Genomic DNA, 26,966 nt, shown 5'->3' on the forward strand with positions numbered 1-26,966 from the left:
TAACTTTTCGAGATCCAGGGTGTCTCGCAAATAAAGCCTTGCCGCGTGCAAAAAGCATCTGCCTAAATCAGTCTATCGGAACACTCCCCTGCACTCGTTAACGAGAACACTGAGCAACACACAAAATTGTTCCGATAGCACTGTACACAACTCTAGGCTCTTTCCCACTACTTTGGGCACACTGTGCACCAAAAGGTCCGTGTCACGGATGCCAGATTAATTGTCACAAGTCCCGTTAATTCCGGAGGCGATCGCCGGGCTAATTCCAAGGGCCGAAGGATCGGCCCCCCGAACCGCACCACGAAAGCGTGGACAATTTAGAAGTGGTCCTATTTGGCGCGCCTGCGGACGCCGGCTATGGCCAAAGAACAAGACAGAGCCGAGAGTTGATAAACAAAACAAAATTATATTCTAAATTATGGCAGATCAACACGATACACAAGTATGCACACCCGACAATAGTTGAATACGATATGTCACAAACCAAACAATGTACTACACAGTACAATCAGCCACACTCGAAACAACGGACACAGACAACAATACGCACTACAATGCAGTCGCATGGCTTGAACAACCAAGACACTTAAAGACTAAAGAGATAGAAAACCTATTCAGTCCAAAGTTCTTGGAACAAAAGTCTGGACGATACTCTTTCGAGAATCACTCACTCAAAGTCCAGCGTTGTTGTCGTTCCGCTGCCCCCGAATTTTCTCTTCCAAGAAACCTCGCGTCTTCAATTGGCCACTCTCTAAGCTTCAAACTTCTTCGCCGGAAACACGTCGGCTTCACACACGCAGCTGTTGCCACGCGTCTTCGCTCGATAGCGGTAGACACACACTCTTGCCTGTAGCTCGAGCCTTCACCCCTCCGGTGGAAATCCTGTTCTTCTCCACTTCCTTCTTCTCCTCCTTTGTCACGGAAGACAAAAGGCTTCGCCCAGAAGGTGGTACACCCTACACACTCCGGCGCATAATTTCTTCTTCTCCTGTTTTGTCACTGAGGACAAAACCTTCACCGACAGACGCGGCGGGATAGCCTACGCACTCTGGCGTTCACTTCCTTCTTCTGCTGCTCTCTCATCTCGGCTGCTCAATTAAATACCTTCCGCGCAAGATTCTAGAAACTTCTCATCATTTCGTCGGCTCGATGCGCAGCGAAGGCTGGGGGAAAGGGCGAGACAATACGGGGGCCGTCCGCGACGGATGACTCAACCCGGCATCACCACGCCCCTTTTTATCGAGAAATTTCGAGGGCTTGCTCGGCCGCCGATGTGGGGTGAGAAGATTCGTCGGCGAACCTACGCTTCCGAGGGGAGAGGGACGCGTGCCGGGGGGAGTCTTTGAATACTTGTTTTCTTTTTTTTTCGTTGACCTCGCAGCGCTTCGACGCGAGAATTTGGCGGCGAGCCCTTTTTTGAGCGCTCGTTTTGTGACACTGCCCCCCACTTTAAGAATATTATCTCATAATATTCAAAACCACACAAACGAGCGCGAACAGTCCCCACACTCTCAGAGACTGTAACATAGTCCGTCGCTCATGACACGTCACATTTACAATAGATCACTCAATACAGTTGTACATTGTAATTCAATCTCACAACACATGAAATATAACCACAGGTACACGAGCACAACCCTCCACCACATATTCCAAACAATACAAATGTACAAAGTTCTGTTTTTACAACAATCGTACAATACTATACATCACGTCACCGTAACAAACATTTTGACTCGCTCGACATACACTTGTGACACAGGATAACAAGAACATCAAATCAACATATGGCACTCAGCCCTGCTAAACACATTCCGATTCGACCTCAGCACCTATCCTGTGTACCTTGAGCGGCGCTTGCGCCCTTTCTTGCGGTGCCCGCTCGACCTCTTCTTGTTTTTCCTCGTTTTGTTCCAGCGAGCCCTTTCCGCCGATGGTATCTGGGCGGCTTCTCAGCCATCGTTGTCACTTCCGACATTGTTAGCGGGCCATGACGCTCAACCGATCCTGTCCGGTTATTCACCCGCTTGTTCATGTCCCGACATTTGGCCTTGCTGGCCGACTCCGTCATCTTTACATTGTCGGTAAGTTGAGGTCAAGCCGACGTAAGTCCAGCTGCCCAGCATGTGAACTCATTCAACGCGACCATCTTCTCATTCACTGTCTCTTGCACCGCGGCTTTAACTTTGGCTCAAGTAAGATCCGTCACGGGATGCTCCTCCACTGTATCTCGCGGTCGCTGGGTTGGCGCGGGCTCTATCTCAGGGTCTTCTACTAAACATTCTGGATCATTTGGCCCTCGTGCCCCGTCGATGTTTCCGTTGACGAGGTCGTAGAGGGGGTTCGTCATGCATAGAGCAGTAACCTTCCCGCTGAAGTACGGGGTTTCAACCACAATTTCTGCTTTGGGAAGCATCCGAACCGTACGGTCAAATAGGCAAGCCGGTTTCGTTTTGCCTGTTAACTCACTTTCCCGTATCAAATTTCTCCGCACGATAACCGTGGAGCTACCGGTGTCTCTTAACACCGTAATCTTCTTGCCCGCAACTTTTTCCAGGCAGCGTTGGCATTCCCTTCGTAACACCGGTTGGCTGTTTTGTCATTACAGCACCTACAATAGGAAGTTTCTCCCCATTTTTCAACTTTACGAATCCGTCGGTGACGGCATTATCATCGGATTTCGGTGCTGCTAGCGCACAGGATACCTGGTGAGTTTGACTCGCTCCGTTTTTACATGCGTCTGCTTTGTGCCCAGTCTGACCACACTTGAAACATTTTCATACCGTAGGGCTCTTAAAGTTAGTACGAGAGTTGTTCGCGCGATGACCCACTCAGGTACACAGAAAACATCGCGGAACACTCTCCGGGCCACGCTTCTTCTCTTCGGGAGCTGATTTCTTCGAATCTTCAGGACACTCCTTCTTGACCTTGGCCAAATTAGTGCCACCGTGCGCTTCCAAGAATTGATCAGCTAATTCAAGCATGTCTTTAAGTGACTTAGCTCTTCTCTCTTTCAAGTACAGCGACAGGCTTGGGTGGCAACTAGTAAGAAATTGTTCTCTAATTAGGAGCTCTCTAAGCTCATCGTACTCCTGCGCTGGCCCTGAAAGTTATATCCATCTGTCGAAATAATGGCAAAGTCGGGCGGCATACTGCGTAGCCGTCTCACCATCAGCTGGCTTTCCTGTCCGAAATCTGTCCCGGAACCCTTCCACAGTAAATTTGAATCGCTTCAGCAAAGCAGTTTTCACCTTTGCATAGTTCGCTGCATCGGTCGGCGTCAGCCTACCGTACACACTGAGCGCTTCACCACTCAAGCAAGTACTCAAAGCAGTTGCCCAGTGATGTTCCGGCCAATTCTGGCTCCTCGCAATCGTCTGAAATCTGTGAAGGTACGCGTCAAGGTCGTCCTTCCTTTCATCAAACGCTACGAGCAGCTTGCTTGGGTTCAAGCGGAAGCCGTGGTCCTCCTGTACGCTGCTTTCAACTCTAGCTTGGACCAAAGTTTCACTTCGCAGTTGCAAACGGAACCACTCGAGTTCCATCTCGTGCTGCCGCTGCCGTTCTCTTTCAGCCATCTCCGCTTCTCTTTCTTCTTTCAGCTGTCGCTCCTTTGCTTCTCTTTCTTCTCTCGCCCTTTCAGCTGCCAACTTTTCTCTCTCCAACTCCAACTTCAATTGCTGCTCTCTTTCTTCTTTCGCTCTCTCAGCTGCCAACCTCTCTCTCTCCAACTCAGCTGCTTTTTCTTCCTTGGCCTTCTCAGCTGCCAATCTCTCTCTCTCCACCGCCTCTTTCTCCTTCTGGCTTACCCAATTCCTTAGTTCGGCGCCAGAAAGACCCATCTTCTAACCAAAAGCTACTAACTTTTCGAGATCCAGGGTGTCTCGCAAATAAAGTCTTGCCGCGCGCAAAAAGTATCTGCCTAAATCAGTCTATCCGAACACTCCCCTGCACTCGTTAACGAGAACACTGAGCAACACACAAAATTGTTCCGATAACACTATACACAACTCGAGGCTCTTTCCCACTACTTTGGACACACTGTGCACCAAAAGGTCCTTGTCGCGGACGCCAGAATAATTGTCACGATTCCCGTTAATTCGGGAGGCGATCGCTGGGCTAATTCCAAGGGCCGAAGTATCGGCCCCCCGAACCGCACCACGAAAGCGTGGACAATTTAGAAGTGGTCCTATTTGGCGCGCCAGCGGACGTCGGCTGTGGCCCAAAGAACAAGACAGAGCCGAGAGTTGATAAACAAAACAAAATTATATTCTCAATTATGGCAGATCAACACGATACACAAGTATGCACACCCGACAATAGTTGAATACGATATGTCACAAACCAAACAATGTACTACACAGTACAATCAGCCACACTCGAAACAACGGACACAGACAACAATACGCACTACAATGCAGTCGTATGGCTTGAACAACCAAGACACTTAAAGACTAAAGAGATATAAAACCTATTCAGTCCAAAGTTCTTGGAACAAAAGTCTGGATGATACTCTTCCGGGAATCACTCGCTGAAAGTCCGGCGTTGTTGTTGTTCCGCTGCCCCCGAAGTTTCTCTTCCAGGAACCCTCTCGTCTTCAATTGGCCACTCTCCAAGCTTCAAACTTCTTCGCCGAAAACACGTCGGCTTCACACACGCAGCTGTTGACAAGCGTCTTCGCTCGATAGCAGTAGACACACACTCTTGCCTGTAGCTCAAGCCTTCACCTCTCAGGTGGAAATCCTCTTTTTCTCCACTTCCTCCTTCTCCTCCTTTGTCACGGAAGACAAAAGGCTTCGCCCACAAGGCGGTACACCCTACACACTCTGGCGCATACTTTCTTCTTCTCCTGCTTTGTCACTAAGGACAAAACCTTCACCGACAGACGCGGCGGGATACCCTAGGCACTCTGGCGTTCACTTCCTTCTTCTGCTGCTCTCGCATCTCGGCTGCTCGATTAAATACCTTCCGCGCGAGATTCCAGAAAGTTCTCATCATTTCGTCAGCGCGATGCGCAGCGAAGGCTGGGGGAAAGGGTGAGACGATACGGGGGCCGTCTGCGACGGATGACTCAACCCGGCATCACCACGCCCCTTTCCATCGAGAAATTTCGATGGCTTGCTCGGCCGCCAATGTGGGGTGAGAAGGTTCGTCGGCGAACCTACGCTTCCGAGGGGAGAGGGACGCGTGCCCGGGGAGTCTTTGGATGCTTGTTTTCTTTTTCTATCGTTGACCTCGTGGCGCTTCGGCGCGAGATTTTGGCGGCGCACCCTTTTTGTGAGCGCTCGTTTTGTGACACTCTCTTGCGAGGCACTGGACAAGCGCTCTTGCGAGCGCTGCATTTGTTTTGAGGGCCTCGCCTCAAAAGACGAGGCCTTCGCGGCCCCCAGCCCGGAGGTTGGTGGGTCCTTCTTGGATGGCGGAGCAGCACTGGCTGTAATCGCCGAGGGGGCAGATGGCGTCACCGCCGGCTCATTACGCGTGTGCCAGACAGCCGCCGGAGGCCGTCTTGGCACTGCCCCCTACGCGCCACTTCGGCAAAGCTGGTTTCTGGTAGGTAGGACACCTGCCTTCGTGCCTCCTTAAAGGAAATGTTTTGTTTTACTTTAATTGTGACAATTTCCTTTTCTTTTTGCCAGCATGGGCATGACCGTGAGTATGCGGCATGCTCCCCATTACAGTTCGCACAGTGAAGAGAGTTTTCACAGGCTTCAGATGTGTGTTCTTCAACACTGCATTTCGCGCAACTTAGGCTGCCTCGGGAGTTCTGTGAACTGTGGCCGAAACGCTGACATTTGAAACGTCGGAGAGGGTTTGGTATATATGGCCTCACTCGAAACCTGATGTACCCAGCCTCAACGGAGTCTGGCAGTACACTTGAATTGAAAGTAAGTATCAGGTGCTTAGACTCGACTTCTTTTCCATCGCGCCTCATCCTAATTTGTTTCACGTTGATGACATTCTTTTCGCTGAAACCCTCCAGGATTTCAGCCTCCATCAGCCCTAACAGGTCATCATCTGAAACAACACCACGGGTGGTGTTCATGGTTCTGTGTGGGGGTTACTATTAATTTGGTATCTCCAAATTTCACTAGATTAGACAGTTTTTCATATTGTTTCTGGTCGCGGAGCTCCAACACGAGGTCACCACTTGCCATTCTCGATGCTTTATATCCTGAACCAAAGATTTCTGTCAAAGACTTCGAAACAAGAAAAGGTGAAAATGTTTGCACTGGTTTGCCGGGTGTGTCAGCGTGGATAACGTGGAATCGGGGAAAGGATAGTCTCTGGTGACCAAAAAACTGGAAGACTTCATGGGTGCGCCCTCTTTTCTGAGGGCGATCAGGGAGTGGGGGGGAAGGAACTAGCCATATGAAAATGTTTATTTTCGGCAGCGGCACCAGCCACCCAACATGGAATCCTACAAGGGGACGCTGCAGGGTCTGTAAGCACAGGCCCTGCAGACGCCAGCTGTACACCACCACTATAACCGAATATGGTATATCCAAGGTAGAATAGCCCCACAGGGTTAACCCTTGCGGCCAAGAAAAACCGAAGTCAACGGAAGAGAGCAGAGGGCAGGAAAAATTTAAAGTAAGAGAAAAGACGAAGATGTGAGGGGGGGACAGGAAAAGGCGACAGCCAATTTTCCCTGGGTGGGTCAGCCCAGAGGTGCCATCTACGTGAAGCCGGGGCCAAAGGGGTGTGTTGTCTCTGCTGGGGGGCCTTAAAGGTCCAAGCACCCGGCGTCGGCTCAACCCCCAGGATCCCCTTTTCCCCGGACATGGCAAAGCCACGCACGGCTAGGCGTGGGAGGGAGCTGAAACCCCCCCCCGTTAGCTCGGGTCCATGGAGTCGCTACACACCAAACGCCTGCCTTCACAGGCGCCCTTGCGGAGGGCATCAAGCCTTAGCAGAAGAATAAATATATATACCACATTTAGAAACAATGACATCAGACATCAGTGGTAGGGATGCATGAAACTCAGGTGATATACCATTATCTTGGGTGAACACCGATTTAAAATGGTTGTTAAAGGCATGAGAAATTTTCGCACTATCGTGAGTTAGGCAGCCATCAACTTCAAATGTATCACATTCAGTGGAGTGTGGAGAAAACGAACGCCATATTTCTCGGGAGACGTGGTTATAAAGCTGGGTAATGATTCACCATAATAGCGCTTTTTATCAGCAGCTACTTGGTCTTTATTTGTAAAGAAAGTTTCGATATTTCTTTCATTAAAAATGATGTTCTGTTGTTTGCTAACCTTTTCTTCAAGCGCTTCAGTCTCCTTTTAGATTGCAATGTCTCCCTCGAAATGCATGGGTTCTTACCCTTAAATTTTTTTGTAATCTGGGGTAGAAAACAATCGATACATTCATTCACAATCTGTTTAAATCATTCCCAAAGATGGTGTACATCACAAGTGCTTTTGCAGAAATCATCAAAATTAAAGGAAAGCAGGTCAATTATTGACACATCATCAGGAAGAGAGAAATTTAGAAATGACAAAATTGTACGAGTATTGTTTATATATGTGTTAGCTAGGGTAAGCAGCACGGCCTTGTGGTCTGAAATTCCCAGAACTACTTCTCAGTAACTTTTAGCACTAATGGATTCACTGACTAGAAAGAGATCTAGTACTGATTTGTAATTTTCTTGGATTCTAGTGAAGTCGGTTACAATTTGAAATAGATCAAAGGTGAACGCAATGTTTAGCATATCTTCACCCAAGTGATCATTGTGATTATTGAGCGAAAAATTCGGCCAGTCTATATGCAGCAAGTTGAAATCTCCAGCCAGAACCACTTTGTCACCAGGTTTTATATTCGAATGTAGATGCTCTTTTAACAATTCCAACATGTCAATGGAAGAGTTAGAGGGTCTATACATGGCTGCTCTTACATATTTAACCTTACCGTGGTACGCTTTGCAGAATATGCACTCAACGTCAGTCAAGTAAGACATTCTCACTATACTGTGAGGGATAAGGTTCGGGCAATCACGGCAACTTAAATAATCGTTGTCGAGACTGACGAAGACATTTGCAACTTGAGTTATAAGGCTTTAATGCCACGAAAAAAAAGAAAAAAACGACAAAGAAGCTTGGCGTGTTACATGGCAACAGCGAAGAACTGCCTTAAGTACGAGCACGACACACGTTCTCGAAAGACAAGGTCTGACGCTTAGCGTAGTCCCCCACTGCACTACACAAGGTCTGAAACACTTCACCGTGTGACGTCGAAGGCAGATGAGTCGATGCGTTGCGTTGCGTCTTACGCCGACATCAGCGATGCCTCAGGCATGGTCGGAGCGGAGCGTGAGGCAGAGTCGATGTGTGGCAAGCACGTCCCGGACAGCCAGTAGTAGGCCCAGGTCTGGAAAACGCCCGGATCCGAGTACAACGGACCGGTGCCGGCTGCTGGATCACACGGTAGAAGGAGCCAGGCTCGTGCGGACCACAGGCACAGGTAGGCTTCGGGACCACGACCTGACGAGCGCTTCAGCCTCCCACTGTTTCGTTCCGATCCTTCTTCTCCAACGCCCCGTCGTCGTCTTCCTCTTCTCTCTCCCCATGGCTTGGCTTGACTTTGACGACACGATTCCGCCTTTTCCTTGTCTCATCGTCATCTTCGTCGGCGTACGGCACAGCACAAACTCACAAACATAGCGCACCAGATGAACCTACCGCGCATATCATGACAAAAGTCCCCCCTTTCAAAAGTTCTTTTTTCTTTTTTAAAAAAAACTGTCCAAAGTGCGCGGGAGACAAGACTTACGACAAACAAATGTACAGAACTGTTGCACCAAGAGAATAGTCTGTATGTGAGAGTCCCTAGGCATATGGTACATTATTACATTAATGTGGTATAGCTAGCACCTACACCTGTAGCCTGCTCATATAATCAGCACCTACGTTCTTCGTAGCGCTTGAGCATGTTTATGTGAAACATTTTCGTGGTGTGCCCAAGGTCCAACCAATAGTCGTGGCCATTCTTTTTTCCTGTAACCGGAAATGGCCCCTTCCAGTGCATAAGAAGCTTGTTTTCCCTGGTTGGGAGCAATATAAGAGCCCGGTCACCAACTTTGAGCTGTCGGGTTTTGGAGGTTCGGTCATAATACTTCTTTTGCGAGTGTTGAGCTCGGGAGAGATTCTCTTGAGCCAGCTTCAAGGTGCGTTCAAGACGTTCTCTCAGATCAAGCACGTATCCGTAAGTAGTCTTGATATCTTCCTCTAGGTCTTCCCCTGTCCAGAGTTCCTTCAATATATCCAGGGGTCCTCGGACGTGCCGGCCGTAGATCAGTTCAAACGGCGAGAAGCCCATACTGGCCTGAGGTACTTCTCGATAGGCGAATAACAGAGGCGCAAGAAATCGGTCCCATGACTTCGGCTTCTCTTGGCACAACCTGCGCAACATCTGTTTCAAAGTGCCGTTGAACCTTTCGACCAAGCCATTGCATATCGGGTGGTAAGGCGTCGAGCTCAAATGTCGAATAGCAAGCAGAGCATTCACCTCTTCCATCAGGCCTGACGTGAAGCAAGATGCTTGATCACAGAGGATCTCCCGTGGAAATCCTATTCGAGAGAACATCTCCAGTAGTCCATCTGCTACTGTTGCCGAATCAATTGCGGGCAAAGCCACCGCGTCCGGGTACCGAGTGGCGAAATCCACAAGGGTAAGAATGTACCGATTACCCTTCTTTGAAATCGGCGTCAGAGGTCCAATGATATCAACGGCCACACGTTCGAATGGCGTGTCAATCAAAGGCATTCGTCCAAGAGGCGCCTTGCCTACTTTGCCTTTGGGATATGTCCTTTGGCATGCGTCGCATGATTTTACGAATCTTCGTACCTCCTCCTGTACACCGGGCCAATAAAACGACTCCAAAACTCGGTCCTTCGTCTTCTTGATACCCTGATGACCAGATATCGGTGATTCATGTGCCAAGTGCAACACATGGACACGCAACGCCTTTGGAACCACCGCTTGTTGAACTGATTTACCCGGAGTCAAGTGGTAAACGCGGTACAAGATTCCTTTCTCGAACATAAATGAGTGGTATGTGGCTCCTTTACCGCGGATGAGGGTGTCGACTTTCGCCCTACAAACATCCAGCGACCGGTCTTCCTCTTGTTTTTGGCGAAATGACTCCTGTGTCACCTCTAAGTTTCCAAATTTAGCAGTCGTGAGCTTCCGGCGATGTCCTTTGCTTGAAACACCAACCATGACTGTGCTCTTCGTCCCGCATCCATCCTTGGATTTCTCTTCAGAATTCAATGCCTGATTAGTTTCCGACTTCAGGCTCGCTGACTCCTTCCACGTTGAGTCGGGGTCATTAGCGTCACGGGCGCCGGGAACATTTCCTACGATGACATCGTAAAGTGGCGACGTCATGCATTTGACTATCGCATTTCCGGTGAAATAAGGCGATAGAATCCGTACTTCTGCTTCCGGTACCTCGATGCAAATACCATCGGCCAATAAAATAGTGGCGGTAGTACCCGTCAGCGCATCATCGGGAACGAGGGAACGTCGCACGACCAGAGTGTTGCTTCCAGTATCCCTCAAGACTGATACAGTATGTCCAAACACTTCTCCCTGTAACACCGGCAAGTTTCGTGTAGCTGTTGCGGTGCGCGTTCGGAGTGCACTAGCAACATATTCATCTTGTGATGAATCATCGGCACATCGGGGCGTCTCTGACTTCTGGTCAGTAGACACGATGCAAGATGTCATTTTCTTTGACCCGCCGTTGCTTGGGCATGCTCTTGCATCGTGGCCGGGCTTCCGACAGTGCCCACAGAAGACTCGTTGGGGTTTCGTGCGGCAATCAGATGCTCTGTGGCCGGGTCGATCACAGACGAAACATCTAAGAGGAGGCTGGGTATAAGTAAATCCTTCTTGCTCCTTGGGAATGTTGTTTGCAGACTTGGTACGAAATACCAACAAGTTTGTTTGCCGCTGGGCTTCCAAGAAGGTATCAGCTGCTTCTGCCATTTCTTTTACCGTCCTGCATTTCTTCTCCCTTAGAAAAAGTGCCAGGCGATCGTGGCAGTTATTCAGAAACTGCTCAGCTACAATGAGGTTGCGCACGGATGCAAAGTCCTCGTCCGTTTCCGACATTTCCAGCCATCTATCGAAGTAACTCTGTAATCTCGTGGCGTACTGTTTACCAGTTCCGCCGTCTTCAGGCTTGCTTTGCCGAAACTTTTCGCGATAGCCTTCGGCTGTGAAACGAAACCTCTGGAGCAAGGCCACTTTCGTACTCTGGTAATCCATTGAGTCTTCTGGCGACAGACGACCGAAGACTTTCAATGCTTCCCCACTGAGGCATAAACTAAGCGCTGTCGCCCACTTCTCCTCAGGCCACTCTTGACCAACTGCTACGCGTTCGAACCTCTTGAGATACGCATCGAGATCGTCACGCCCCTCGTCAAACACTGGGATCAGGTTGTGAGGATTGATCAAGCACGGGCGGCTTTGACTCCTCTCAGGTTCGCGGTCCCGCGCTGTTGGCTCTCGGCTACCTTCAACCTCAGCTAGTCCAATTCGCAGTTGAAGAGTTCTCTCTTCTATCTCCAAACGTTCCTTCGCCGCCTGCCTTTCCGCGGAACGCTCTTCACGCGCTTGCACAGATTCCTCATGAGCCCGCTCTAACCGCGCGTCTACCCACGTCTTTAGCTCGGCTCCTTGAAGCCCCATGCGTTCCGCTAGCGTTATAAGCTCTTGCTCACTCATCTTCCCTATAGATTTCAACCCAGTGCAAACGGCTTCGTCCTGTCGCGCGGACACCAATTGTGAGGGATAAGGTTCGGGCAATCACGGCAACTTAAATAATCGTTGTCGAGACTGACGAAGACATTTGCAACTTGAGTTATAAGGCTTTAATGCCACGAAAAAAAAAGAAAAAAACGACAAAGAAGCTTGGCGTGTTACATGGCAACAGCGAAGAACTGCCTTAAGTACGAGCACGACACACGTTCTCGAAAGACAAGGTCTGACGCTTAGCGTAGTCCCCCACTGCACTACACAAGGTCTGAAACACTTCACCGTGTGACGTCGAAGGCAGATGAGTCGATGCGTTGCGTTGCGTCTTACGCCGACATCAGCGATGCCTCAGGCATGGTCGGAGCGGAGCGTGAGGCAGAGTCGATGTGTGGCAAGCACGTCCCGGACAGCCAGTAGTAGGCCCAGGTCTGGAAAACGCCCGGATCCGAGTACAACGGACCGGTGCCGGCTGCTGGATCACACGGTAGAAGGGAGCCAGGCTCGTGCGGACCACAGGCACAGGTAGGCTTCGGGACCACGACCCGACGAGCGCTTCAGCCTCCCACTGTTTCGTTCCGATCCTTCTTCTCCAACGCCCCGTCGTCGTCTTCCTCTTCTCTCTCCCCATGGCTTGGCTTGACTTTGACGACACGATTCCGCCTTTTCCTTGTCTCATCGTCATCTTCGTCGGCGTACGGCACAGCACAAACTCACAAACATAGCGCACCAGATGAACCTACCGCGCATATCATGACATTATACGCAAACGTTTTTTAAGAAGAATGCAAACACCTCTTCCTTTGCTGTCTCGGTCTTTTCGAATTATAGTATATCCGGCAGGAACAAATTCGCTGTCGTATATTGATTCATGTAGCCAAGTCGCAGTGAGAACTGCGATGTTGGCATCGTGGACTAGTAATATACTTTCGAGTTCGGTAGCTTTATTGATTACACTTCTGCAGTTGATGTTTAATATTTTTAATGACTGATTTTTATTGCAATGTTGTCATAATGTTTTCTTATTCAGCCTAAACCGTGTCGCCTTTTCCTCGTTCCAACCAAAAAGCACACCGTCTACGCTTAACTTGTCGAAGAGTAATTTGACCTTAGCGCCTTGTTTTTTTTTTTTCATGAGCTGCACTCCTCCATAACTGCTCGCGAATTTCCCGAATTCTTTTCGAAAAGTCATCAGAGAGTGAAAAATTGGTGTCCTTTGGTTGAGGATAAGCACTTAGTACCGCCATTTTTTTCACGGTAGTCGACGAACTTCACGATAACAGGTCGAGGTTTCTCAGACGTTTTTCGTCCAAGCCTGTGACACCTCTCAATACCGTTCACGGTTATACCCAGTATTTCACGGAAAATGTTATTTTTTACTGTCGCCTCCAGTTTCTCGTACGTCTCTTTGTTAGGCTCCTTTAAACTATAAATGATGAGGTTGTTCCGACGTCCCCTATTTTGCAAATCATCAACCTTAAGCATCAGCTGTAAAATCTGTTCATCAAACTTAGACACTGAGGTTTCCAGAACTTTCACTTGATTAGTAACAGCATTTAGGTCAGTCAACTGTTTTTCAAATCTATTTAGACGTTCCGTTAAGGTTGAGAGCTTATCTTCGATTTTGATTTGCGCGGTGAGCACGGCTTCAATTGTTGCAGTCATTTTACTCTGTACCTCTACCATTTCTAACAGTATATCTCTATCTGTTTTCGAAAGCCCTGGATTAGCCTCTATGTCGCCGCTAGACAAAAAGTCATCACGGAGACCGAGAACGGAGCGAAAAAATGCAGATAAGACATTAAGCTAAACTAAAAAGAAAGTTTTCATTTTTTTCTTGCCAGCCTGGTGGCACACATGTCACCGCCCCATTACAAAGGGAACGCTCATAACATACATCCATTCCTCCGATTGGCGGCGGCACGGGCTGTCGGGCGCAACGAGAAGCGGACCGCGGAATGCGAGAGTGAGAAACGGTGGCCGAGCGTGTGCCGTGCCGGTTGGACCTGGATGGTGCTCCTCAGAAGATTAACGTTATCGCCTTAACACCTCCGGAGCTTCGCCCAACTCGCCATCAACCTCTCCTTGGAGACGCTGATACTTTTACACATATTGCTGAATTCGAATGGGTCTGAGAACGCAGCACATGCGTTAAATTTGGCAGCTATCTTTTTCATTGAGGTTGTACCATACCTGATGAGTATACGAGACAATCACCACGTTTTAATTATTATGGTGGTGCGATATACGGTACTGGTTTCACAGGGCATTACTTTAGATCCCTTCATTAAAATCTCCGCCACTCAAACCATGAGATGTGTTGAATCGCCTGCTGATTTTAAACGTGATGCTCACTACCTGAAACTGTCGCTGCCTCAATGGGCTCGGCGACAGCACTGGTGGCAACATGCTTAGAAATCCACTTTGCTTCACTGTCCAGGTTCTCGTCGGAATTCTGCAAACTGCGCAAGATGCTTCCACGGTGGCGGCACTCACGGACTACGTTCCTGGGCTCGACGCCGCAACATCGGTGCTGACAGCCAATTGCGCCGGCCACGATGAATCCTGCATCATGATGTCTTTCCTGATACCTTCTACGATTACGTCCTGCCACGTGGCCCATTCCCTGGCTATAGGAAGCCCGTCAAGTCAGCTCTTCAGCAGTGGGCTCGGTGACAGCACTGGTGACAACATGCTTAGAAATCCGCTTTGCTTCGCTATCCAGGTTAGTGACTACTTGCCTGCGAGTTGTTACCGAAGCGATAACCGTTTTCTAGTGCTGTTGCCTTGCCCACTGCGTACAAATTGGTTTTTAAATTGTGTTTTGCTCGCCAACAATGTTCTATTAAGTTGCGGTGATATTGAGGCCAATCTTGGGCCTTCTGAAAGGAAAATTTTATCCGAAATATTAAAAGGTCAAAAAACCATCAGTTCGACAGTTGTGGACATACAGAGTGCACAGAAAGGGATAGAGAAAAAGCTTACCAGAATAACTGAACGTATTGGTGGCATCAATGAACAGTTACAAAAACTGAATGCTCTAGCCTTGAAGGTTAAAAGTATGGAATCATCAGCCTCCAAACTTGAATCCCAGGTAAAGGCACTTTGAGACCATATAGATGACTTGGAGCACCGAGGTCATAGAAACAGTTTAATTATTTACGGTGCAGATGAGCCAACTGATGAGTCAAACGATAAGCTACTTAAAAGGGTAAAAAAGATATTTTTGCGAAACATTTCGGCAGCTAGGTAATGGCATAGAAAGATACCGTAGATTAGGAATTAAACAACACAGCAAATCACGTCCTGTCATTAAAAATTCCCGACTATCGCGAAAAAGTGTCAACATTGAAATCAGCGCCTAAGTTAAAATGCACAAATCTATCTTTATCTGAAGACTTTTCTAAGAGGCTTCATGACATAAGGCAGAAATTATGAAAGAGCGCGGCAGGAGAGAAAGCAAATGGTGCGAAAGTAAAGCTACTTTATGATAAGGTGAGCATAAACAATACTTTGTTCGGTTGGGATGAGGAGACAAATGTACGCTTTCAGATATCCAAGTGAAGGACTGGCTGACGTCAATATCCTAACACCGGGTCCCTGGCTATACTAAATGTAAATTGTAGGAGCGTTGTAAACAAGTTCGCTGGCTTAGAGGCTCTTGTTCTTTCAAATAATCCTGCTGTTGCAGTTCTGACAGAGACGTGGCTAAATGACTCAATATATGACAGTGCCTTTGTTCCCTCTGGCTATAGAGCGTTTAGGAAAGATCGAGATAGTAGAGGTGGAGGTGTCTGTATTCTCTTCACGTCTTCACTAAAAATCCTGCGAATGCCGAATATACACAATGTTGAAGGTGTTTTTGTACGGCCTATTTCAGTGACATCAGGAACATTTTAGGAGCTATATACAGACCTCCAAATGCTCCAGTTTCCATGTTTAAAGAGCTTAAAAACTACTTGCAAGAAAATATACGACCTAATGACCAAATAATTCTTTCAGGTGATTTTAATTTACCTAGTATACACTGACCGACACTCACGTTCATAAAACACGACCTCACGGGAGAAGCAATGATAAACATTCCATTTACATAGGATCTCCTTCAGGTTGTACAGGATTACACCAGAATTCAGGGATCGTCCAAATTCATTTCGAATTTATTTTCTGCCAGCGGATCAATCGACGCTAGAATATGCTGCGAGGTAGTTCCGGGAATTTTGGACCACCAAGCCACGTCTCTAAGGTTAAGTAATACTGTATTAGAGAAAAAATTGCAACGTTTATCTTTCCCTGATTTCTCTCGAGCAGATGACGTTCCAGTCATTGATACACTCGCGTTTCATTTTAATGAATTTGAAAACAGCAAACGCAATGTAAATGAACTATGAATTCAGTTTAAAAACATTATAAACACTTGCATAACTTGTTTTGTACCACAATTAACTCAAAAGAAGAAACATAAGAATCCCTGGATTTCTCGTAAACACTTCGATTGAAAAGACGGCTAAAACAAATAAAGAAAAAAAACGAATTTATCTCCCAATGACGACGAGGTTCGTCAACTAAATTTAAAACTTAAAAACCAAGTCAGTAGTGATAGGCAGTGCCATTATAGTAACTTATTATCTCGGTACATTACATCAGCCCCAGAGAAATTTTGGAGAAGTATTAGCCCAAAGTCTGAGGAGTGCAATGTGTTTGACGTAAATGGTGCGTTAATTCAAGATACGAAAAAAATTTCAAAACCTATTCAATGAACATTTTAAATCTCTTTTCACTCGAGATGATGGCATTTTACCATTTTACGACGTCGTCCTGCCTCTTATACCTGACGTTCAGATCTCTGAGGAGGGCATTTTCAATATATTACTAAATCTCGATATCTGAAAATCCTCTCGCCCAGATGAAATCCTGAATTGTTTTTTGAACGCTATGCGGAACGGGTATCCAAATATTCAAAGGTCTTGTTTCTGAAATCTTTGCAATTTGGCCACGTGCCGCACGATTCGAAGATCGTCAGGGTCAACCCACTGCAGAAAACCGGAAATAAGCAGCAAATAAAAAAATATCGCTCTATTTCATTGCCTTAAACTGCATGCAAAATCTTGGAACACATCATTCACAAACACATTTAAGAATTCCTTGAAAAACACAAATTTCTAACAATCACTCGGCGTGCATTCCGTAAAGGCTATTTTAAAATAACCCAAGGGTACAAACAGTACATAACTTTGCAAGTAATATAAACAACGGAAAACAGGCAGACGCTATATTCATGAACTTTTCTAAGCTTTCGATAAAGCCTCTCATCAGAAATTACTGCATAAATTAGACATAATTCTGAAAAAGCCCAGACTAATTATTGGATTTCAGATTACCTTATTGGGCGTAGACAATTTGTTACCTCTCAGAATCACGACTTTGAAACGCTTTCCACTGACTCTGGCGTTCCCCAGGTTTCGGTTGTAGGACCTCTCTTCTTTTTGCTCTATATAAATGACCTCGCAAGAGATCTACCTGTTAAGATTGAACTTTATGCTGACGACTGTGTCTTATACTCTTATATAGATAGTCCTAGTGATCAAATCTTACTAAATGATGCATTTAAGAAGGTTGTTGCCTGGTGCAAAGATTGGCAGATGTCAGTCAATTTTGAGAAAACTGTTTTCATGTGCATTACTCACAGAAAGAATAAGCACAGTTTCAATTACACAGCTAACAATGTTTCTCTATCTGAGGTAAAAAAATTTAAGTACTTGGGCCTGTGGATAACTAATAACCTAAAATGGAATTCATAAAGTAACTGAGTAACTGAGGAATTCATAAAGTAACTCATAAAGTAACGCATTCATAAAGTAACTGCCAACGCCTGCCGTAAATTGTTTTTTTTAGGAGGCCGTTAAAACTGTCTACATGTTCCATACGCTCATCGGCATATAAAAAACAATTATACTTCCAGCCCTTGACTATGCTGCCATTATTTGGGACCCCTATACGCAAACTAACATTGAAAGCTCGAGTGGGTGCAGCTCAAGGCAGTTCGCTTCATTTTCAATAACTTTACCCGTACCTCTATAACTGAACTTCTAAAACAAGCCACCTTGCCTGCACTTATAGATCGTAATCGTGCTTCCTGACTAAAATTTTTATTTCAACTTATCAATAAACAGTACAACATTAAACATATCTGAGTTAATTACTTTTTCTTCTGGTTATGCCACAAGACAGAGTCAACACCTAACAATTACTCCAATCAGTGTAAAGAACAACTGTTTCAAATATTCTTTTTGCAAGAACGGCGACTGAATGGCATAACCAGACTAATACCCAAGTTAGACAACTTTCCCTGTCTTCATTTGCTGCAAACATCTGTTAATTATTTTCAATTATGACCTCCTTCATATTGTGTATTTTTACCGAGTTTTTTTTAATTATTTAGTTGATGGTTTCTATAGGGTCTGTTTTTGTGCGCACAATAGCCTAAAACAATGTATTCAATCGCGTAACATGTATTTGTTCTACCCTGTTTTGTTTTGTTGCCTGCATTTGTTCGATAATATGCTGTATTTTCACCCTGCTAAAATCCCCTATGGGAATTGCAGTATATGTAAATAAATAACTAAATAAATGAATAATAAATAAATAACATCAATCATGTGCGCCCAGGACATATGGAGGGCATTATTAAGGCACATTTTTGAATTTTCCCAAATGTATACGTTAAATTCGCCTTCCTTAAATTTTTGTCCTGAAACCAGTGTTTTAGCGGTTGCCTTCTTGAACTTCTCCTATTGTATGTAACAACTGCATTCGAGGCAATGAGGTTCTTTTTCAGCAGAAATAAGGAGCGTGGATCGGTTTTTTGCTTTGCACATATCCTGGATGATCTTTTTTTGGCTAGAATCGACCAATTGTTGTCCACAAAACTTGGGAAACGGAGTAGCAATGCAAGTTTTTAGGTCCATCGCTAACTTTACAGTGTTTTTTTTTTTAAGTCTAATACCTACATTTCATTGATCAGTGTAATCACTTTGTATCTTTGATACGAAACACTGTTCGTCTCTTGTTTGTGGCAGCTGAGGTGCCTGCAGGCGTTGTTATTACATTCCTTGGCGAAATAATACCCTTGTCGATGGCCCTGGTGATATGGACCTAGGTCGGACAAGGCACTTTTGGCATTTAACTCAAGCTACTCCCAGCTCGTACGAAGAGGCATGGTAAAAATGTACCTCAATGACGCCCTTAGTCAGCCGTGTGCCCACATCGTTGATGTCAGTTTCAGGCAGCAAGCCTACCGTTGACAACTAACTGGTTACCCGACACATCTTATGATTTGTGTAGTGTAGGGCATTTCATGACCTAGATTCTAAATTCTGACCTAAATTCATGACCTAAATTCAAGTTACTAATCACTGCATAATAGACATCTGATCATTTTCAGTTTCGCGTGACGTGCCGCACCACGCCACTCAACTGCGATTTTCTTTAACCATTTTTACGCACTCTCTCTGAATAAAGAGCCAGTCCCTTCCCCGTTCTCGGCCCCGCTTTACGCTCCTTACAGCGCTCCGGCGCTGACGAGCCTATGGTTACCCGCTAGGCCGTGCATCCGGCGGTGATACAACAAACTGGTGACGGGATGAACCAGAAGTAAGCATCTTGCGTCATTCATCGGCATTCTCCGATTTCCTACGCCGACGCGGATTGGCACCTTTTCGGCAGTGGCGGCGCCAGGATAATCTTACGGGGGGGGGGGGGGGGTAGCTTGCACGATAAGTGTTTCTTTAGGAAGTGACAGGGAGATGGTTGGGAAACACGGCCATTGTATTACGACTATGTTCTTTTTTGAAGGGAGGGGGGGGGGCAGGCGAAAAGAAAACTTTGAGAGGGCTCCAGCCTCCCTCGGCGCCACCCCTGCTTTTCAGGTGCATTTATGAAGCACTTCTCTACTTGCACGCTGCTCGGATTGCGATGGGCCTACTCCTGACTTTCGCTTCGCTGTTGCACCATTGATCATCATATTCGCGTCTACTCAGACTTATTAGGGCTCCCTAGCGTTCGTATCCGCGTCATGTCGCACCGATTCGTTCCAAAGTTCATGCTCACACATATTCGCACTCAAGTGTACTGACTCTCGTTTAAGCCTAATCACTAATGAGTACTCATTCAAGTTTCTACTGACATAAAATCACACTCACGATCACGCCTTCCAAATAAGTGTGAGTGAGGACAATCGTGAACGAGTAAGTCGAGAAATGTGACTGGATGTCTAGTCTAGTGGAAGTTTCACGTCGTAAATATTTCTTGCTCTGTGGGTACCTTCCAGGTGGCCTTGAAACGAAAGCGTCCAGCAGAGCACTATCAATGGCCCTGTGCAATGTAAAAGTAGTTCGATCTTCCTTTCTAGGCTTCATTGTCACGCCAGAAGCCAGGCAAAGTACTAGAGAATACCATGCTGGACTTCAGGACGCCAAATATCAGCATGTGTCACTGAAGAACATTCACTACTCTGCACTGAACGTGTGTTACGGCACCGCTATTCAGCCGCAATGAATGACTCTGGTTACACATGCCCTGGAAGCGTCGATACAACTGAGCACACTAGACAGTTCAGTTTGTCGCCATGTCTACATATTGTGATGGTGGCAGACGGATAGGGAGTTTCCGTCAAAGCAGATTTATTGCACATGAGCTTGGCCACTTGGGGTCCAACATTGAGACAACCGGACGTATCTCCACGGCTGATACGAAGATGTCCGAACTCAGCACTCCTCACTAGAACATATATGTACAATTAGCGACCACTCCACACGGAATATACCACTGCAGCAAAAGTGTGAACCATTGCGAAATCGCGATAGCAACAATCGCTCGCGTTTTTTTACGGTGTCCTGCGTGAAGTGGCGCTTACCTTGAGCGAAGACTTGGTCATGATGACGGCGGTACCACAGGTGTCATACTGTACGCGGTGCAGGAGAAGAAGCGAGTGAGTGAGACATCCTCCTTTGAATGCGAGACATTGATCGCAGTTATTTTATTCTACATAAAGGCTAGCAAGAGGTTTTCCCACTACTGCAGTCGTAGTACAGCACAATTACACAATAACAATAACACGGACGCGTCTCATTTTGAAAAAACGCACCGAAGCAACACGAAGAATGAGTGTGCATGAGCGCGCTAGTATATTTGCGCACCATCCGTCAGGATCACTGTTCACATGCTCTGTAGAAAGTAATGATGCAAGCAGGATACCGCACGTTCATCACCTTTGTCCTCATAGTCAGAAAAAAAAACGAGCGTATTGGCTAGAAGAATGGCGTTAAAGCTTATGCACTGTGAGCAGAAAGACAATATAAAGCGACAATGACGACAACTTGACGGCTAAACGCAGTGGCACCCGACGAGCCATGAATAAAATGAATAAAATTTGGGAACGGCTTAATGGGTATTCTATTACGAAATTGCAAGGTTGCTTACCGCGAACACAAAGACGAGAGATAAACATACGAGTTCTCTACAGCTGCTGACAGCGTTAGCGATAGCCGTTCAATTACAAATAAACTGAAGCAAAGTTGAGGCTCGGTGGTATTCTATCACAAACTTGCGAACTAGCGTGCGCCATCTGCAGAGAGATGGAGATCGAAATAACGGCAAAGACGAGTGCTTTTTTTATGGCTGTTCCTGTACACTTGCAAATTGCTTGTATTTCAGCTATACCTTGTTCAGGCACTTGTCAAATCTGCAAATAAAAATGCATACGCCCATGCAGCAACGTGTACCTGTGGTCTGCCTGCCCTCCCGACCATTTGCTCGAGCACCAGGTTGGGGTAGGCTTGGGGGCGACCTCCGTACGTGGTGGTTCCACGCACTACGACCAGCCTTGCGGGCAGGTTGACCCCGACGGCTAACGTGCTCGTGCTGACCAGTGCACGCAATGCACCGGCGCGGAACAACGACTCAAGGGCCTCCCTGTCGGACGCCTCGACTCCAGCGTGGTGCCAGCCCACGCCTGAACGTTGAACCAGCTCTGCATAAAGCGCCAACAAGTGTCTTGTAAGGTGAATTGTGCTGGCAAGCTCTACCATTCCTAGATCCTTAAAGATAGTCATAGTAACGAATCAAAATACGTCAAAAACGTGGTGCTACGCGCTGTGGGGATCGGTTACATGCGAAGCACCGGGCGAGCAGTTGTCTATGCATCGTTTTTTACAGCGAAAGCTGTTATGAGATCACAACTCGGGTTTCACGTAACGCTGTAGTTGTCCGCCGCCACCGCCGGTGTCCGTAACCGCATCGCGCGAAATTAGCGAAAAAACCTAGTAATTATGACACAGTTGGGCTCAAACCCAGGTCTGCTAGGTGCCTGCCTAGCATTCTACCACTGAGCTACGCCGTTTTTTTTTCACATGGTATTTATTACAAATGCGGCTTACCTATATACATAGCGTGCAACATACATAGGGTCAAGTCGACAAAAATTACAATGGAGGTCACAAAGTAAATCTCACAGAATGTCTAAAAGGTATTTCAGTAGCACACTTCATGAACTCGGCTTACCAGTCGGGCTGATATTGCAGTTGGTCATGAAGTCTCATAGCCACCAAGTTTTGCACAAAGTGGCATCGTGAGGACACTATTGGTTCCACTTGCTTGTCCAACATGCAGGCTTTTTATAAACTATCCATGCCCATTACCAACAGCTTGTTAACTGGCACGTCATTGCATTTGAGTGATACAAGATAACGATTGCTACAAGAGTTTAAATCCAGATGTCCTTTTAAAGCCCTCTTCAGGACGTCCCACAAAAGAATGGCGTCTTTACAACTAACAAAAAAATGATATATTGCTTATGGAACTTCGGAGAGGCGGAAGTTAACTGAGGATACAAATATGCCTTGGTTGTTTAACCTGGTTTTTAAAACTTTTGTTTTTGTATGCATTTTGCCAAAAAATGTCTTCGGTTTTGACGAAATAGGCAATTTCGCTACATGTAACAGCACATCATGACCAGAAAATCTAATATATCGTGAACGGTAAAGTGGGACCGGAAAAAGCTCATTCGATACATTATAATAGAGGTCTTTTCTTGAGCAAGAGAACAATTGTTCATTGAAAACATTGTCTGTCAGAAAACGTACTGATTCGTATACTTATAGCATGTTTATTCTAAATTTTTGTAAGAGACCCTCACAGATCAATCTATTGCCCAAACTTCTTGTTTGAATAATTCCCAAGCGGTGTACAAAGGCATGTCAGCCGACAAACAGTTCCTCGGTGCTACGCGGACATGTGCAGTCCATTTCTGGTCACTCAAATGGAGGAGTTGAGTTTCCAAGGTGTCCATTGTGGTCGGAAGTTAGATCGAATGTTGCTACCTATCTGCCTCATACAACGCAGTGATCTGAAAAGGAAATGGGCGTCGTTTTGCATGACACGTCGCGGGAAATGAGCGGTGCTGAAGCGTAAATGCGATCAAGGCGCGTATGTGTGCCTCCTTGTGCATGCGTAAATGAGGGCAGCTTATTGAGTGATCTTATATTAACAAGTCTCGCATTTTCAAATATAAGCGATAGCACTTCAGCACTCCTGCTATTACGACTAAGCCCGGTACGATCGGCTAGATTAGAGACGCAGTTGAAATCGCCCATGATCTCAATGTTACGGTCAGGATCTAACAAGGTAGCCAAACTTTCAAAAACACTAGTGCACCGTGGTACATCTCTAAGGGAATACACGTTAAGTACGCGCCACGGCAAATTATGCAATACGAAATCGCATTGTATCAGCCGCCCTTCTTCGTCAACATTATATGCTATAAAAAATTATGGAAAACCCTTCCTGAGAACCAGAAGTCAGCCCGCCGAAAGACCCACAGCATGCGACACAAATACATCAAATACAGAGAGATATGGCCGCAAGGCCCTCCCTGTATCCACTTCACTCTCTCTCTTCGTTTCTTGAACGACGACGAAAACAAGATGTCGGCTGAAGAGCAACTGGTGAAGGTGCAGCAACTTCTGCTGAGATTGTATTCAAATAAGTTGACCATTGCAAAAGTGACTCTTTGTGGCATCGCCAAGGTGTCTGAGTTCTTTTCAGAGTTGTATTCGCCGGTCTGGTGGAGAAAGGGCGTGTGAATGCACCCCGTCACCTGCATGCAGCCTCTTTGATCTTGAGCGTCCGTACTTTTCTGCAGGCTGTGAAGACTTGCGGAGACGTGACTGACCAGCCCAGGCAGTCGAGTCACTTTCTTCGCTTGTCGCGGAGTTTGGTGGTGCTCGGCGTATATGAAGGTGTCAGTGCATCCTCGCACATCGTTATCAGTTATTTCTGCATATAGTGCCTGTTGGCAAACTTGCCCAAGACAAGCTATATGTCGGAAAAGCAATCGCGTTATTATGAGTAAGAAAGCGTTTTAGAACAACAAACTGACAACCAGGTGTCACACAATGCGAGTAGTGTAAAGAGTGGGTCGTCCAATGCTCCAACTCACTACAAAAGCCTGTTCTTGATCACCTATCATCTGTGGCGCATAGCCATTTAAGGCATAATTTCTCATTGTCTTCGGCAACTAGATGGAAAATTGGCACAATATTCCTCGCAATAGTTTAGCGGAGAGAGAGAGAGAGAAAAGACTTTATTCACAGGATCCTGCGTGGGGTAGGTGCCAGCCTCGCAGGGCGCGGTCTACCCTTCTAACGTTCTGGTCTATGCAGTCCTAGAAACACTGGGCCAAGAACTCGAGGGTTGAACCTGACCCGACAGAGGATATTGAGTTCCCACGCCCCGTGCTTGCGGGTCACGAGTTTCCGTTCTCCTCTACCTGGCCAGGGCCTCCTCGAGCCACTGGATCGCCCATTTCTGAGATTGGCAGTCCACCTAGAGGGTTGCACGCCTCCATCTGCGCTGGCAGTTCTTGGCGGGCGGTGCTGTCGTCGATACCACCCTTCTCGGAAGAATAACGAAGGTTAGCATAGCATAGCACTACCCTAAAATTCTTATTAATAATGCCGTAGAGTGACCCAGCAAGTCTGCTTGCAGGAGTTAATCATTCAGTGTTTATAAAAAGCTCTGAAAGGCCACTCTTCCAGATTTCGTAGTCAATGTGCTGCACCTCACGCGCAGGCCTGGCATTTTCATTTTTTTGTTTACATGGGCAATTGCTAGGTATATATCGATATTGGTTAGGTATCGCTTAGCAGTCGCAGCAAAATTACCCATTACCTTGGGGGAACATTGGTGTTCCCTAAGAGTGAATTGTTGGGCCGTTTTATTCTTACGCCACATGAAATATCTTTCGCAGTGTCTAACCAGTAACCACATCTACTGAATACATTGGGTATGCTGACGACACTACTATCTTCTGTTTCAATAATTCAATTACCAACCTCACAATCACTGTTCATGATAGGCTTCTTAACGTGAGTGCAAAAGTGCGCTAAAAATAAACTTTTAACAAACACCTCAAAAACTAAATTCACAACATTTAATACCAGGTCAATAAATAACGCCCAAGATACAGAACTTTTCATTGCCTCGCATATAGTTCACCTAAAATATCATTTGAACACGGTGGTGCGCAAATAAACGATAACACGAACGAACAAATTGGAAGGGAAAAAAGCGCGGCAAAACTACCAACTAAGAATCTAAAGTCTGAAAAGTTATTCATGTTGTATTGAAACTAATACAGTATTTCACAACATAAGGAAGGATCCCACGTGACCACATTTATTTGCCTTCGAAATATTCTATGCTTTCACTATTTTCAACGCAACAAGGGACATAACTTTCTGGGATGCACTTGAGATGGCCGCCACGTATACCTGGGACAATTCGTGTGTAATGACACCAATTGATGTACCTTTCGAAAGCTTTCTCCACCGAGCGGGGTTTGCCCTACGTTCGAAGTCAGCCCAAACGTCGATGCCATCATGGGGTTTCACGAGATGTCATGTTGTAGCAACGTCGTAATGGCGTCATGCATTTATGTCACGTAACGTGACGATGATTTCAATGCGAAGCATTTCTTGACAAACTTCGGTGAGTTTATTTGTTTATTTGATTTTTCTTTTACATACTGCAGCCCAAATTGGGCTATCGAAGGAGTGCGTATGCTATACATCAGCACACACAATAATACAACTTTTAACAAACAGGAATAGAACTCTTAATAAGCAAATTCAAATCAATACATTCATGCAACAAATTATAACTCCTAATAAACAAATCACGAATCAATACATTCATGCAAGAAATCTTCTAAAGCCAATGACCTAGTTGACCCAGGCAATACCTTCCATTTTTCTACAGTGTACGGAAAAAAACTGAATTTAAACAGGTTAAAACGTGGATGAAATGGCGTCAGGTTGAGTTTGTGGCTATTCCTTGTGGGTTTCAGTTTATCAGGAGACAGATATTCCTTAGTTAATGCGTAGCGTGCGGTATTACCAAGAATATGGAGCAACTTTAGGCATTCGAGCTCGCGTTGCTCGGACAGGGTTTGCAGACATAGCGTAGCAAGTTGAGAGGAGGGTGAGAAATTCCAATCGTAACGGCGGAAAATGAAACGAATGGCTTTCTTCTGAAGGGATTCTAGTGTGCTGATGTCCGATTTTTTATGAGGATTTCATACGGAGAAGGCATATTCGAGGATGAGACGGATGAGTGATTCATACGTTAGCAACTTTGTTTCGGGTGGAGCATCTTTTAATGTACGATTTAGGTAGCCCAGTTTCTTTAAAGCTGTATTGCAAGAGTATTCTATATGTTTAGAGCAAGACATATTGGGTGTGAAGATGAGGCCTAGGTACTTATATTCGGACACACGTGACAGAGAGGAGCCATTGAAGGAGTAATCGAACAACGAAACGGAGTAGCGTTTACAGAAGGAAAGAGGAACTGTTTTAGTGAAGTTTATGTTCATTTTCCGTGTGTCACATCATCTGCGAAATTGTCCAAAACAATCATTAGGTAAATTGTGGTCATCATTGGTAATAATTACATTATATACGACACAGTCATCAGCTTAAATGCGGATTTTCGCAGACACATAATTGGGCAAATCATTTGTGTACAATAAGAACAAAAGTGGTCCCAGGACAGAACCCTGGAGGACTCCGGATGAAACATTTACAACAGACGAGTTTGAGGAAGTAAAAGAAACAAACCGAGAACGATCGTTTAAAAAGCTA

At 46.1% G+C, this 26,966-nt stretch overlaps 1 protein-coding gene across 1 annotated transcript in view; it reads right to left on the reverse strand.

Moving 5' to 3' along the window:
- The window catches only part of LOC142803214 (putative ATP-dependent DNA helicase HFM1), a 1,032,948-nt gene that overhangs the window by 867,001 nt on the left and 138,981 nt on the right, over positions 1-26,966 (reverse strand). The window contains exons 7-8 of the mRNA XM_075888308.1: positions 21,552-21,799; positions 20,684-20,731 (exon numbers count right to left, since the gene is read on the reverse strand). Coding sequence (XP_075744423.1) covers positions 20,684-20,731; positions 21,552-21,799 — 296 coding nt within the window. The remainder of the gene's footprint in view (positions 1-20,683; positions 20,732-21,551; positions 21,800-26,966) is intronic.

This window comes from Rhipicephalus microplus, chromosome 3, assembly GCF_043290135.1.
Source record: "Rhipicephalus microplus isolate Deutch F79 chromosome 3, USDA_Rmic, whole genome shotgun sequence".
Taxonomy (NCBI): Eukaryota; Metazoa; Arthropoda; class Arachnida; order Ixodida; family Ixodidae; genus Rhipicephalus; species Rhipicephalus microplus.